The sequence below is a fragment of the Malaclemys terrapin genome, chromosome 6, assembly GCF_027887155.1.
Source record: "Malaclemys terrapin pileata isolate rMalTer1 chromosome 6, rMalTer1.hap1, whole genome shotgun sequence".
In the NCBI taxonomy this organism is placed as follows: Eukaryota; Metazoa; Chordata; order Testudines; family Emydidae; genus Malaclemys; species Malaclemys terrapin.
This window is the reverse complement of record NC_071510.1, coordinates 16,842,981-16,858,023: the sequence shown is the minus strand read 5'-3', so window position 1 is coordinate 16,858,023 and position 15,043 is coordinate 16,842,981. Positions and strand designations below refer to the sequence as shown.

At 47.2% G+C, this 15,043-nt stretch overlaps 1 protein-coding gene across 1 annotated transcript in view; it reads right to left on the bottom strand.

The window, feature by feature from the left end:
• The window catches only part of RIGI (RNA sensor RIG-I), a 37,030-nt gene extending 30,821 nt beyond the window's left edge, over nt 1-6,209 (bottom strand). The window contains exons 1-2 of the mRNA XM_054031693.1: nt 5,799-6,209; nt 2,735-2,869 (exon numbers count right to left, since the gene is read on the bottom strand). Coding sequence (XP_053887668.1) covers nt 2,735-2,869; nt 5,799-5,904 — 241 coding nt within the window. The 5' untranslated portion in view covers nt 5,905-6,209. The remainder of the gene's footprint in view (nt 1-2,734; nt 2,870-5,798) is intronic.
• Nucleotides 6,210-15,043: the final 8,834 nt, after the last annotated feature.

Genomic DNA, 15,043 nt, shown 5'->3' with positions numbered 1-15,043 from the left:
CAAGGAGAAGCTACCCTGGATCTACTTCTTACTGATAAGAAATTTATAAAAAGTACGAGTAAGAAGGAAGCTTGAAGCAATTGACCAGGAACTGCACTATTGCATAATAAAAAAAAAGAGTTCAAAGAATGCAACAATAGCTTTCATGAAAGCAAGTTTTCAGAAGTTAAGAAGCCTAGTAAGTCAGGGTGCCAATGAGAGGAAGAGTTAAAATCCATTAGTGTGGAAGAAAGCTGGCACACCCTGAAGGTACTATACTTATAGTATCGCAATCTCTCAGATGCTTCGGAGAAAGCTGCACTAAACCTCCGTAATGGACAATCATTTAATAACCTGCCCGTATGGGAACTTTCTTCCCATCCCTAGGCAATTAATAGCTGGCTTACATTTTGAAGCATGAGGCTTCATACACCTTATACATATATTAGCCTAATATTAAATAACTGGAGATATTCTCACAAGCCACATAAATGACTAATCCTTTTGTGAATCCTATTAAGCCCTTGGCTTCGGAGTTCTCTCATGACAATGGGCTCCACAGGTTAATTACACATGCTGTAAAAAGTGTTTCCTTTAATCAATTATATGCTTATAGCTTTCCAGTTTCACTGGATGTCCCCATATTCTTGTATTAAGGCTGAGATTTTTAAAGGAGGCACATGCACATAACACCCATCAAAATTCAATAGGATCTGGGTGCCTAACTCCCTTAAGTGCTTTCAAAAATCCCAGCCCAAGGGTCTGACCAGAAGGCTACTGAAGTCAACAGCAAGACTCCCATTGATATGAATTGGTTTTAAATCAGGCCTTCTGAGAATTATGAATGCCCAATTTAACTCTTTATGCCTTTCGTTATTTTGTGTACCTTCATTACATCCTCTCATTCATCTTCTCTTGAATCTAAATATCCCCAGTCTTTCTACTCTCTCCTCTTACGGAAGTCTCCCCAGGCCTCAAATCACTTTCATGGTCAGTCTCTGAACCCCTTCTATTTCTGAAAATATCAGACAAGATCTGAACACTGTTATACATACGGACATACCATTGACTTATACAGTGGCAATGTAGGATTTTTTTAATCCCAGATGGGCTGTGGAAGAGTCTCCCAAGGGAAATGATAGAAGCCTCATTGCTTGGAACTGCTTAAGTCAGAACGTTTATACACACAGAGTAGGCAACAATCCTGCTTTAAGAAAACCGAGTGGGGCCTTTTCAATCTCCAACTTCTATGAAAGAGTCCTCCAGCAAAACTTGAAAGTGCAATGTGGGGTTATCTGTATAGATCATACAGAAGTCGCAAAGGGCACATATATTTTTGGCAGTTCACTCTTAGTTGCCTATGCATACAATTAAATCAAGAGTTACATCATATTACATCAGAGTTACATCATACAGGTTTCAGAGTGGTAGCTGTGTTAGTCTGTATGAGCAAAAAGAATGAGGAGTCCTTGTGGCACCTTAGAGACTAACACATTTATTTGGGCATAAACTTTTGTGGGCTAAAACTCACTTCACGCTTATGCCCAAATAAATGTGTTAGTCTCTAAGGTGCCACAAGGACTCCTCGTTTTTGATCATATTAAAAGCAGAGAAGCTCCTCTCTCTCAGGTCAGAGGGGTTTAAATGCTACCTTATAGCAATCCTCGGGACGGACGCATGCACACACACACACACACACACACACACACACACAAAAGCTGGTGCTTATATCAGAGCATTTAGAGACCATTTGAAAATAAGTTCTTCAAGGCAGTGACCTGTTACTTATTTGGCACATCCATTATATAGCATTGTATACACTTCAGTGCTATGGAAATAAAATACAATGCTGATAAATTAAAAGAAGAGAGTTACATTTAAATTGTCATTTTAGATTTTTTTTAAACAATATTACTCTTTATAGGTAAATCCATCAAAGGGAGAAAGGAAACTGCTATATATTTCTTTTGTGCGTGACCATTAGAGTGTGGTCTTTACTCTGAAAAATGACGAATGATGTTGGAGTTCCCCATTTATTAAGTCTCATTGAATCATGGATCAAATTTCCTCAACTCCCAAATAAAAAGATTTTTCCTACTGCCAATATTTGCAAACAGTCTGGGATATAAAAATCACATTCTTTTATAGCTATTATCTTAAGTTTTATAATAAAAAAACCAGCTTCTGCCAACCAAAACAAGATATCACTAAAAAAGTAGATTGCCCAGATCCTCATAATACAACTTCTTGCTTTGATCAACATAGAAAATTAACAATATTGACTTTTATATTGTCATAATTAGGCTTTCGAGGAACTGGTGCAGTTCATACCTCTCGGAGTTACTGTCTCAGGCTGTCTGCAGACCTCACTGCATCAGTTACATGGTTCACATTTTGCAGGTTTTCTTTGCAACCCAAGGGCTAGAGACTTAATATTTGTTTTTTTGTTGGCTCGCTTTTTTGAGTTAACAAAAGCTGAGATTCTGGGACACAGAATGGTGCAGGTGTATGCACACGCACATGTCCTATCTCACCAAGCTGCCATGAGCCAGCCCAATTTAACCTCTGCTCTCAACCTTCTAGCTACGAGATGGATTGGTGGAGAAGCTTGTACTGCTACAACTTGACCTATGGAACTAAAAGGTGTTCACGTTCCAGGGTGGTCAATCCAGCACCTTTCACAAGCAATAAATTCACACACGACATGAAAAAGTAGGGAAAATGAAAACGGTCAGCTTTACCAACGAAAACAAACCTGCTTCATTCAGTGCATCTAGAAATCCCTGAAACCATCCTTCTGATTCGAGCTGCAGTATAGAGTCAACAAAGAGAGCCGCAGCAGCAGTCAGCCCCTCCTTCTGTTCCTCAATCTGAATTCTCTCTCTGGCACCTAGCGTGAAATCAGATATGAATAAGTCAAAATTGTAGATCTCGTGTGCGGACAGCAGTGGGGACAGCACCTGGTGCAGAGTGCTGAAATATTTCCTGGGTATATTTACATTATGGGTATCTGCTTTATACTGCACTTTCCCGAGGCAAGGAGAGGAAGCATATACACCTTATGAGTGGGAAACAATCTCTGGAGATGCACAAATTAAACCCAAATTCAGACTACAAGTTCTTGGTTGAAATTGAGAAAGCTGCCAAAGGGATTTGGTCACACAAGTCTCACTGAAATTACTGCCAGTCTAACAGTTCTTGGGGAATCCAAGCCTGAGAGAGACACTATGTTACCCCCTGCTAGGGTGACCAGACAGCAAGTGTGATACATCAGGATGGGGGCGGGGGGGAATAATAGGAGCCTATACAAGAAAGAGACCCAATAATCGGAACTGTCCCTATTAAAAAAAAAAAAAAAAAAAAAAAAAAAAAATTCTAGACATCTGGTCACCCTAACCCCTGCCTCCAGCAAGAGGGAGTCTGTCTTGGGGTAGCTGGGTGTCAGCTCCATGGTACCACCAGCCTTTCAGCCACCCAAGCCCTCTAGGCTATGCCAACCCTAATAGATGCAACCCAATCCCTGAGGCCCTTTGAATCATTTCCATGTGATATCCAGCTGGCTATTCCCAGATATCCCAGATCCTCTGCCCTCAAATGTACACTGTACCCCAATTTACCAGTTTTACCCCAAACTGCTGCTCCTGCAAACCACACAGCACTTGTGAGCACTTATAATAAAACAAAAGTAGGTTTATTTAAGAACGAGTAAAGATTTCACTAGAACTGAGTGTGATGGTAACAAATGGTTATGATAGAAAACAAAATAATAAAATGCGAACCTATCAAGAGTACCTTTCCTATCTAATAAAGGAAGTCTCCCCCCATAACCCTCCAAAGTTCAGTCTGTTGCAAAACTGGCTGGTTTCTCAAAAAACAAGAACCAAACGTTCATAAAAGCACCGCTGCACTCCACAAAGGTTTTTCCTCAGTGAATGGATGCAGACTGCTTCTCCCTCCTCTGTGTTATCAGTATAACAACATCTTTATCTTTCTTTTCATAGACAGAGTGAACCCGTCTTGTTGTTAACTTCCCTTTAACTGATTTCAATTGTTTGCATTTGCCTCTGATAGTTTCCCCATTCAAAGTCTTCGAACTTGTCTAGACTTCAAACACTGAGGGTACACTGCTGTAGCCCTTCAGTGTAGATGCTACCTATGCCAATGGGATGGGGTTCTCCCATTAACAAAGGTAATCTACTTCCCTGAAAGGCCATAGTTAAGTCGACGGAATTGTTCCATTGACTTAAAGTTGTCTACACAGGGATTTAGGTTGACTTAACTACGCCGCTCAGGGGTGTGGACTTTTCACAGTCCTGAATGACGTAGTTATGCCAATCTAATTTTTTAGTGTAGACCAGGCCTTAGTATTGCAGAAGGCTAAACAACTGAGCCTTGCATTGCCTCACTAGCTAAACAGTGTAGGGTGACACTTCCCCTCTTGCCTGAATGGGCCACCACCGACACACATTATCCCCTGGTGACTAATTTCTACTCCATGTCCATAAAGCATACATTCAATATAAATATATTATTTCTTAATATACAACCCATATAAATTTCTTAAAATACAACCCATATAAATATAAAGACCATGTATTTTGCAAGTTAAGAGCTTTCTGTAGATACCTTACTTGTTACTCTTTATGGGTAAATACATGCATTTGGTGTAATGAGTTTGTCAGCTCTGGGGTGAGAGTTGTTTGCAAAGAACAGGGGACCCTTTGCCAAAGAGTCTCGGTCACTGAGCTGTGTGGCTAAATCTGCCAACTGGCTTTGAAAAAAATCACAAGCCTTGCATTTCATATGCTTTGTAAGGCACCTACCATATTTTGGGGCATTAGACTGATACTTTTCTGTTAACCCCAAAGCTAGGTACCATATTAACCCATTTGCTGCCGTCATCTGCCAAAGTCTATGTGCAGCAGCAAAAAGCGGCAGCATCCCTTAATTCATGGATGTTCCAGCATTGTTCTGTTTGTAATGCGCAGCACGCTGGAGCACTGGTAATGGACCCATTGTGCAAGGTGGTACAGAAACACATATCAAGGTGGTCCCCACCCAAGAGCAGGAACTGGCACTTCAAACATCAGGAAGCAATAAATGTTCATTTCCATAGACAGACAGTGCCAAGTATAGACAGAGCACCCAAGCAACTAAATATAAAGACTCAGCACAGAGTACATCAGATACAAGGCCCAAAAATTTCAAAACGGAAACTGCCTCTTCCCTTCAGTCCTCTCGCTAGGTGTATTAAGCTACCATCAGTTTAACAAGGGAAATGGTATTCTCTCCATCTCCCTTTCTCCCATTTGAACCCTAGACCTATGGACAATACGGCACAGAAAGAATAAAAGACTTGACCCTGTGTCCATTCAGGTCAGTGGCAAAGCTCCCAATGACTTCAATAGCGGGTACTAAGTGAGGAAAACTACAGCTATTTTGCAATTCAAGAGGTTTAGGAGCTGTGTAGAGAGTTGCAGGGTACAGCTGAGGTTAAATTGTCGTTATACGTTAAAGGGACACCATGAACTCTCGCTGTACTTGTCTGAAAAACTATTTTTTTTTTAAACAAAGCCAACACTCAATAGAAATATCTTCATTAGATGGGACATAAAGAGGAGACAACAGAATGAACAAAGAGGGACAAACAAAAGTGGTGAGAGGGGAGAAGAGAACAGAAATCCCCTGTCACCAATCACTTGCTCTCCAGGAGAGAAGCATTCATGAGAGGGGCGGGGATGGCGGGCCAGGGGTGTCGTGGCCAAGGACTGCCCAGAGCACCCACCCACAGCAAGCCCAGCCCACAGCCAGCATCTCACCATCAGAGAGCCAGTCCTTCATGTTGCCCAGCACATAGGCAGGATTCAGTATCTTCTCAATGTACTGCCTGTAGCATCGCAGGCTCTCTTTCTGCTCCGCAGTCATCTGGGCTCCAGTTTACTGGCGCAGCCCCTGTAGAACTAGTTCCCAGCTTTCCTTTGTGTCCTTTGCTCTGGCTTCACGCTTGCAAAAGAGAGAAAATCCCTTCGGTGCAAAGCACCCTGTCGCTGCAACTGGTGGGCGGTGGTGCCCCCGGCTCTGGTCTGCAGGCTGAAATCAGGGAAGGCAAATTCCCCCTGACCTTTCAAAGAGGAGGGAGACAACCTCGGCGCAAGCTCACAGCTCGCCACTGAAAATGGGCTGACTCCGAGGGAAGAGGAAAACTCCCAAGCCAGCGGGGTAGGAGAAAAGAAACTAAGCAGAGCAGCAGAAAGGAAACTGAAACTTAGACCAAAAGCACAGGCAGAAGGCACGCAGAGGGGAGGTGCAGAGATGCAGCCAATCAGGCTGCCAGGATAACCAGCAATGAATGACAGCAGTAGACGCAGTAAGGCACAGCTTGTGATCCTGCTTTCCACAAGTTCCTGCCCTTCCAGAAGGGGGCGCATATACTCTGCCACACGTGTGTGACAAGACTATCCAGCGCTCTTATAACTAACGGGAACAAGTTTTGGGAGGGATATTAAATCTCATGCTTTGGGATTTAAACCAATCCCAAACCATTAGAGATTAGGATCAGAGCTCATGGGCGGGGGGCGAGGGGGGGCAGATTATCCCACATCTGCCTACTGCAAAGTGTGCATCTAAAGCGTCTGTTAGTGACAGAACCCTGAACTAGCAGGACTTTGGGTCTAGTCTAGTAGGACACTGTTTTTATGTTCCTACATCCATTAAAGGCACAACAAATCCTTCAGATTCAACAAGGCCACAAGCTCCTTTAAGCACCTTCATGTTCCTCCCACCAAATGGAAACAGTCTATTAACATATTCAAAAGGCAGAATAATCAACCCAGCAAGTAAACTCCAAACCAAAGCAGGTCATACCATGCATCCCCCCCTCCCCTAAAGACACAGATTTTTGAGACAGCAGTTTATATAGACCAGCTCATAATGTGCCTTATCTCATCTTACTGTCGGGTGGTAATGGTGCCTTTGGGTAACTGACCATTGTAACACATAGTACTTGTTAGATTGGTGGAATTATCCCACCCATAGGGCACCTTATAGAGAAGACATAATATTGTACTTTGCGGCTTTGATTTCTTTCTTCTCAGAGCTTTATAGGTAAGTACTAGGAGCAGGCATGCCTGTGGGGAATCCCAGCTCGCATTTCTTAAGAGGAAAACTTTGTAAGTATCTCCCTCGGAGATTCTCCCACAGCTGTCCATTCATGGGCAGAAGGAAGGAGGGGGGCAGGTTAATCCATCAACTTTCTCATGGGCCTGGATGTCCTTCCAGCTCCAGAGTCAGCACATTCTATGGATTCTGCACTGATCAAAAAGGTCTCTCCAGACACAGAGACCTGCAGCATCTCAGCTCTGGTCCCATTAGATTCCCTGCCCCCGTCCTTTCAGGCAAAGTAGTATTTTCAGAAATACTATTGACCTACAGGAAACTTGCGGCCATCGGCAGTGGGGGGGGGCGCACCCCCCCCCCCCCCGGCCTTGCGGGTCCTACCTTTTGGACCAAAGGGGGCACCTTCCACCATCCAGTGGACCAGTTACTCAAGATGCTCCCCATTCCGAGTCACAGGGAAAACAGCCCAGAACTTGGGGGGAGGGGGAGGAGAGAGAGAGAGAGAGATCAAGGACATGCTGGCTGCCGGGGTGATCCAGCCATCTTCCAGCCCTTGGGCCTCTCCCGTGGTGTTGATCCCCAAGAAGGATAGGTAAATCTGGTTGTGTGTGGATTACCGGATGCTTAATGCCATCAAGTTTGATGCCTACCCCATGCCTAGGCCTGATGAGCTTCTAGACAAGTTGTGGGAGGTTTGTTATGCAGGTCCAGGCTTTCACTGTGATGGCAGGCTAGTACCGGAGGTTCGTACCCCACATTAGCTCCATAGCCGCCCCAATCACTGAGCTATGTAAGAAGGGTAAGCCAGATAAGGTGGTCTGGACTGAGCAGCACCAGAGGGCTCTCTGTGCTCTGAAGGAGTCTCTCTGGTCAAGGGCCTGGTGCTGGTAAGCCCGGACTTCGACAAGCCCTTTATGGTGTTCACCAACACCTCAGAAAAAGGGCTTGGTGCAGTGCTAATGCAGATTGACGGAAACGGGGAGAGATATCCCATCGTGTATCTGAGCAGAAAGCTGCTGCCCGGAAGCAGAACTATGCAGCTATAGAAAAGGAACGTCTGGCCATGGTATGGGCCTTTAAAAAGCTGCAGCCATATCTATTTGGGCAGCGCTTCACCGTGTACACTGACCATTCGCCCCTGACGTGGCTACACCAGATGAAAGGGGCCAATGCCAAGGTACTGAGGTGGAGTCTCCAGTTTCAGGGTTATAACATTGAGGTGATCCACGTTAAGTGGAGTGCCAACGTTATAGCCGATACTTTGTCCTGGAGAGGGGGCCAGAATTTCCCCAGGCCACTAGCTAAAGTGGCCCCTGCTCAGTACGGTCTTGGAGCAGAAGAGATGTGACAAAGTGGGGTTTTATTCATCTTATGTTGCATGTGAGTCTTACTGTCCTATACTAATACTGTGTGTACCTTAGTTTCCCAGTGTACTGCACCAATACTTAGCTGCTGAATCCCCACTCAGTCACTGCGAGTGCAGGAAGTGGGGGCCCTCAAGGATTCTAAAAATTAATACTGGCTGCTCCAGGCTTGTATTACACCAAGGTTACAGCTTCTCTCTGACTTCGGCTTGGTAAACACTGCCACCTCCAAATGCCAAAAAAAACCTTTTGAACCCAGGAAGGAGCACTTGGGAATTCCTCCCTGTGGGGTACCCTCAAGCCTTGTCACACACACCCCTCCAGGGGAAGAGCTGAGCAAGAACACAAAGGAAATTAGCTGTGGCTACCAGCTAATCAAACATGCAAACCTCTTATTTTACTAATAATTACATGAAGAACGAAACAGTACTTTTTACATTCCAAGGACTACAATGACTTAGAATACAGGAAATGACTAAGTCACTACAATGACTTAGAAATTTTTACCCAGCTGATTGCCTAGTTGGAAGAAGATGATCACTAAGGAGCTGGTTCCGGAGCCAGTTGGGGCCACGAGAGAGGCTGGGAGCAGCCAGGCAACCCCAGGGGTCATCCCAGCCTCCAACCCAACCAGGGATGCTGGAGGAGCTGAAAGCAGCCAGGCAGCCCCAGAATCCACCTACGTGACCAGCAGGGGATCTTCCCGACCGAGATCCCCATTGGTGGAGCTGAGACGGTTGGAATTGGAAATGGGACTGAAACCGAAAGAGCTGGAGGACCGTGAGAAGGAACTGGAGGACTGTGAGAGACAGAGGCAACATGAACTGGTGATGGTGGAGCTGAGAAGCAGAGAGACTCCAACCGTGGTGAGCGGGGATGGGCCCTGGGTGGCTAAGCCCACAGGGAACTGATATCAAAGTGCTGCCTCAGTTTAAGGAAGGGGATGATGTAGATGCCTTCCTCACTGCCTTTGAGAAGGCCCGCAACGTGCACCAGGTTTACCCTGCTGACAGGCTTTGGCATCTCACCCCCTCACTGGGTCCCAAAGCCACAGAGATGTTCAGCCAGATGGATGAGGTGGAAGCAAGGGACTATGAACTGTTCAAACAAGCCCAGCTGCGCAAGTTTGAGCTGACCCCCGAGGCGTACAGGAAAAGGTTCCGGAGTGTGCAGAAGACGCAAGGGATGACCTATCTGGAACTGGTCACACTGATGGGGGAAAATACATCTGCAAGTGGGTGAATGGGGCCAGGGCCCAGACCAAGAAGGATGTGATTGAACTAATGGGGCTGGAGTGACTATATGAACTCTGTCCCCCTGAGCAGAGGATGTGGTTCGTGGACAAGAGGCTGAAGGACCTGCACTGCACAGGGCTGCTGGCTGACGAGTTTGTAGACAGCAGGACAGGATATGGAATGGAATCCCAGGGGGACAGGCCCATATCAGTGCAAAAGAGGGGGTCACCAGGGGCTTTCCCTAAGGGAATCACAGATAAATCCCGCCCGAGAGGCACAGTACCAGAACTGACCGACCGGCCCCAGGGGACCAACGGGACCTGAGGTGTAATTACTGTGGGCAGGGGGGCCCACAGATGGGCCCGGTGCCAAAAGCTCAGGGATGGGATGAGCAAACCGAGCCCTCGAAGGGTTAACTGGGTGGTAGCCCAGCCAGAGGAGGGGCTGGCTCCCCAGGCGGGAGGGGCTGGCAGTTTAGCAATGGCCCAAGAGGGAGGAGTCTCCCAGGCCAGCTTCTTAATGCTCTGGATTCAAAGATCTCAGTCTACAGCGTGGGTGTGGGGCAGCCCTGGAGGAGCGAGTGCCTCATTCCCCTGGAGGCGGATGGGAAGCAGGTCACTGGGTACTGGGACACGGGCGCTGAAGTGACACTGGCCCAGCGTGAGGTGGTGGCCCCAAACTGGGTGGTGCCCAACACCTACCTAACCCTGACGGGAGTGTGTGGGCCCCAGTTTAAGGTACCCCTGGCAAGGGTATATCTGAAATGGGGGGGCCAAGGAGGGGCCCAAAGATGTAGGGGTGCATCATCAGTTGCCAACCAAAGTGCTGATGGGGGGGGGGGTGACCTGGTGGATTGGCTGGGCAGCCCCCAGAGCACCCTAGTCATCACCTGTAGCCAGAGCCAGCGAAGGGCACTCTGCCCTGGCACCGGGGCAGTACCCTGCTGGGGGTGCAGGTCCCTACCCTGGTGGGAAAGGAGTCACTGGGGACAGGACTTGGTGGGGCTGCAGCCTCTGACCCAGCCACTGAGAGGGAGCAGGTCTCCATCCCTTCCCCAGCCGCTGAATTCCAGGCTGAGCTGCGGAAGTATCCTTCCTTAGAGAAGCTAAGGGAACTTGCTGGCCACAGCATGGTGAAACTCCTGGGGGAAGGCTTCTGGGAAAGATTCCTGTGGGAGAAGGGATTCCTGTACTGGAACGGGCTCCCCAAGGGGAAGTGGAATCGTGGGAGATCAGGAGACAGCTAGTGGTCCCCCAGAAGTACCGCCACAGGCTACTGTACCTGGCCCACGATGTCCCTCTCTTGGGAGACCAGGGAATCCAGTGCACCAGGCAGAGGCTGCTACAGAACTTTTACTGGCCCGGGATCTTTGATGCCGTCCAGCAGTACTGCAGGTCCTGCAATCCCTGACAGAGGGTGGGGAAAGCAGCTTTGAGGCCCTTGCCCCCCATAGAAGAGCCTTTCCAGAAGGTGGCCATGGACATAGTGGAACCCCTCATCAAGGCAACTCAGACAGGGAAAAAATACATTCTGGTGGTGGTAGATTTCGTTACTCGCTATCCCGAGGCAGTGGCCTTGTCCTCTATCAAGGCAGATACGGTGGCAGATGCACTGCTGACTGTTTTCAGCAGAGTGGGGTTCCCTAAGGAGGTCCTTACAGACCAGGGCTCCAATTTCATGTCAACTCTGCTCCGGTTCTTGTGGGAGAAGTGTGGGGTCCAACACACCTGCTGTAACCTAAGTGTATCACTATCAGTCCAATGGGCTGGTGAAGAGGTTCAATGGGACCCTAAAGATGATGCTGAAAACCTTTATGAACAAGTACCTAGAGGACTGGGACAAGTAGTTACCCCACCTGATGTTCACGTACCAGGTAGTGCCCCAGGAATCAACCAGGTTCTCTCCTTTTGAGTTGCTGTATGGGAGGAGAGTGAGGGGACCCCTGGACTTGATGAGGGACGAATGGGAAGGGAAGGCTTCCCCCGATGGAAAAATCAGAGGTGGAGTATGTATTGACTTTCTGGGAAAAGCTCGCTGAGCTCATGGACTTGGCCGGGGAGAATTTACCCAGGGCCCAAGGGAAGCAAAAAGTCTGGTACAACCGCTCAGCGCGTGCCTGCTCCTATGCTACCGGGGACCAGGTGATGGTTCTCATTCCCATGAGAAAGAACGAACCACAGGCTGCCTGGGACAGGCCCTTTCAGGTCATCAAGCAACTGAATGAGGTAAATGGTGTAGTGAAACCCTCGCAGCCAGAGTCGGGTGCTGGCCCAGTGAGAGTCCATGAAAATGTTACATTTCTTCTTGGACGATTAGATCCTCAATAGCCAAACACATCTTTTTGAAATTTATTCAACATAAGAACGGCTATACTGGGTCAGACCAAAGGTCCATCTAGCCTAGTACCCTGTCTTCCAACAGTGGCCAATGCCAGGTGCTTCAAAGGGAATGAAGAGAACAGGTAATCATCACGTGACCCACCCCATCGCCCATTCCCACCTTTGGGCAAACAGGCAAGGGACATCATCCCTCTTTCCAACAGATTTTGCAATTTAAAGCAGATTTACCCAATCCCTTGACTGTCATCATCAAGACACACGTACATATGCTGGACGTGGACAATAGAGAAGCAATTTGATACAAATAAGTGCAACAACTTTTACATTTCTACCTTTCTTGTATGACTCAGGGCCAAATGTTTAACAGACCTCTTTAAAGGCTTCCTCAATGTTTGTAGGCAGATTTATGTGCATGGCAAATTGGTCAGTTACATGTAGTTTCCGGATTTGCTTAAGACTGTGTGCAAATGCCGAGGTTTGGCCCTAAAAGATCTGTGGAGCTGGAGATCAGGAAGAGCCCATATATTTTACAAAATAAAATGCTGGAACATCCTTGAAGGCCTGTCCCCCAAAAGAGGACAATGGGGCAAACTTCAAAAGGCGTCCCGTTCCATAAACGCACAATACATCCCATAGGGCTCATTTTCTATACAGCAATAAACTTTTTTTTTTTTTTTTTTTAATAGTGTTAGCCACCTATATAAAGTATATGGTGATGGTTATTTTACTCATGGCTAGGGTAGATACATACTCTGCAGCAGTTGGACATGGTACCAGCTGCACAATTACCTAGTGCTTCTATTTTGTGAATTAGACTGGGGGCGGGGGGGGAGGTGATCCTTTATTTGGATTTATTTTCTCATTTGGGGAATCATGGCTTGCTATGCCAGTGAGCAAATGAGTCAGGTGATCTCAGGTTCCTGTGAGTGTATGGAATACGCAGATGCATGTATACAAATGAACTGATGTCTGCATGGATATGTTCTGCTTCACCCCACCCCCCTACTTCTTTTTGTGTCCAGCATATTGAGTATGACAAACACACAAGCAATCCTGAACCATGCAGGTCATGACCTCAGACAGGTAGTGAGTTGGTGAAAAAGGAGTATGTAAGAAAGCATATAATTACAGGTGTAACCCTTCTGCCAGGCCAGTTGATAGCAGCAAGGGCCGGGTTCAGTACATAGGGGTCCCTTCCCAACAGCGTGACACAGAACCAGCTCGAGCCCCCACCCAGTGACCTGGGAAAATCTTACACACACCCCAGGCGCCTCGAAGAGGCAATACTTCCCCTCTCGCAAGCACAGAGCCTCGGTGTAGCAGAAAATGTTTAATAACATGAGGTAAATTACATAGCATTAAATTGGGAAAACACCACAACTAGAATTCATAGACCAAACCATGAGCGAAGACCCCCCCCAGCAGATTGGGCCGTGTCCTTTCCCCTTGGTTCTTGAAACCAGCAACCCAAGAATCACCAAAGTCCCAAAAGTCCAACAACCCCAAAGTCTCTGTCCCTGGTCAGTGCAGCCCCAGAGTTCAAGGGGAGGGGGGGCGCACAGGGTGTTAAGGGGCACCTTACGTGATCAGAGGCCAACTGGCTGCCTCTCCGTGGGGTTCCGCGGCAGCCTTCACCACGAGCCGCTCCACTCCACCAGCTGTCCCGTGAGCCGCTCCTGCTGTTTCACGAACTGCTCCGGCAGCTGCTCCACTCACCGACCTGTGAGCCGCTTGGCTCCGCTCCAACCATCCCCATGAGGCTCCACTCTGCTAGCTGCTCCACCAGCCGCTTAGCAATATAGCTTCAGGCTCCCCCGCTAGTTAACACAGCCTCAGTGATCTCAGCTTTTGGTAACTTTAGCTCTTTTGTGATTTCAGCTAGTAGTAGGGGAGCCCCAGTGCTGGTGCACTATTGGCCCGACATGAACTCAGCTCAGCAGCCTGTAACTAGACTCCTAATGGAATCAAAGTTAGCTCTAACATTCAACAGTAGAGAGAGGAGGAGGTGCAATTGGTGTGTCAGGCTCCCCAAAAAACAAAAAAAAAGCTCACCCACACCACCAGGTACAAATACCTGCCCCCAACCTCTGTCAACTCATTAGGTTTTGTAACCCATGCCCCTTGTCAAGCAGGTGCTACTTAGGTAATGGTGAGTCCTTCTGTCATACAACAGTTCCACTGGCCTTGATTCACAGAATCAGGCTAACAAAACTTTATTCTCCCTGCCCCAATAACAGAGAAACTGGGGATCCCACACCAGCCGAAGTAACCACTTTCAGTTGCTGTTGTTTCATACCAGGCAAGTGGGTGTGCCTATGCAAACAAGATCAGCCCCTGGAGTTCTTTTCCACACTTGCCATAATTCACCACCAGATGTCAGGTTAGAGCTCATCCTGACTCTGCTTACATAGGAAAATTTAAACTACACAGGTTTCAGAGCAGTAATGAAACTGAGTCAGTTAGACATGCATGCGTATCTGGTTAGATGTCTCTACACTATGCTGTTTCAGACTCTCTAGCAAGACTTTCCAGAGCTTGGCATTTATACCTCGGAAGAGTTCTGCTCTTAGGTTGAAATAATCCTGGGAAATGTAGTTCAGCAAGCGACTACAAGCATTTTAATTAGCTGAATTGCAGCATCAAGTCTGTTCTATTATCCTGAGCTACAATGTCTCAGAACTACTCTACCATAAAAGATCCCACATTCCATCTGCCTTTGAAGAACATAATTAGGGCACTGACAAACATTTAACATCAGATTTTCAAAAGGCTAGAATGGTGGGAGCTGGCAGGTATGGAGCACTTTTGAAAGTCTGGCCACTTCACTAGAGCACCCAAATGGGAACTGAGCTCTTGAAAGTGTGGCAACAAGGGAGCAATGCTGCTACAGCTCACACGGTTAGTATCTTAGGAGTAAAGTTTCTCACTGAAATCAGGGGGACGACTCATGGAATAAAAGCACTGCTCAGTGAAAGTAAAGAAGAGAGGAAGCCAGCTCTTAATGCATTAA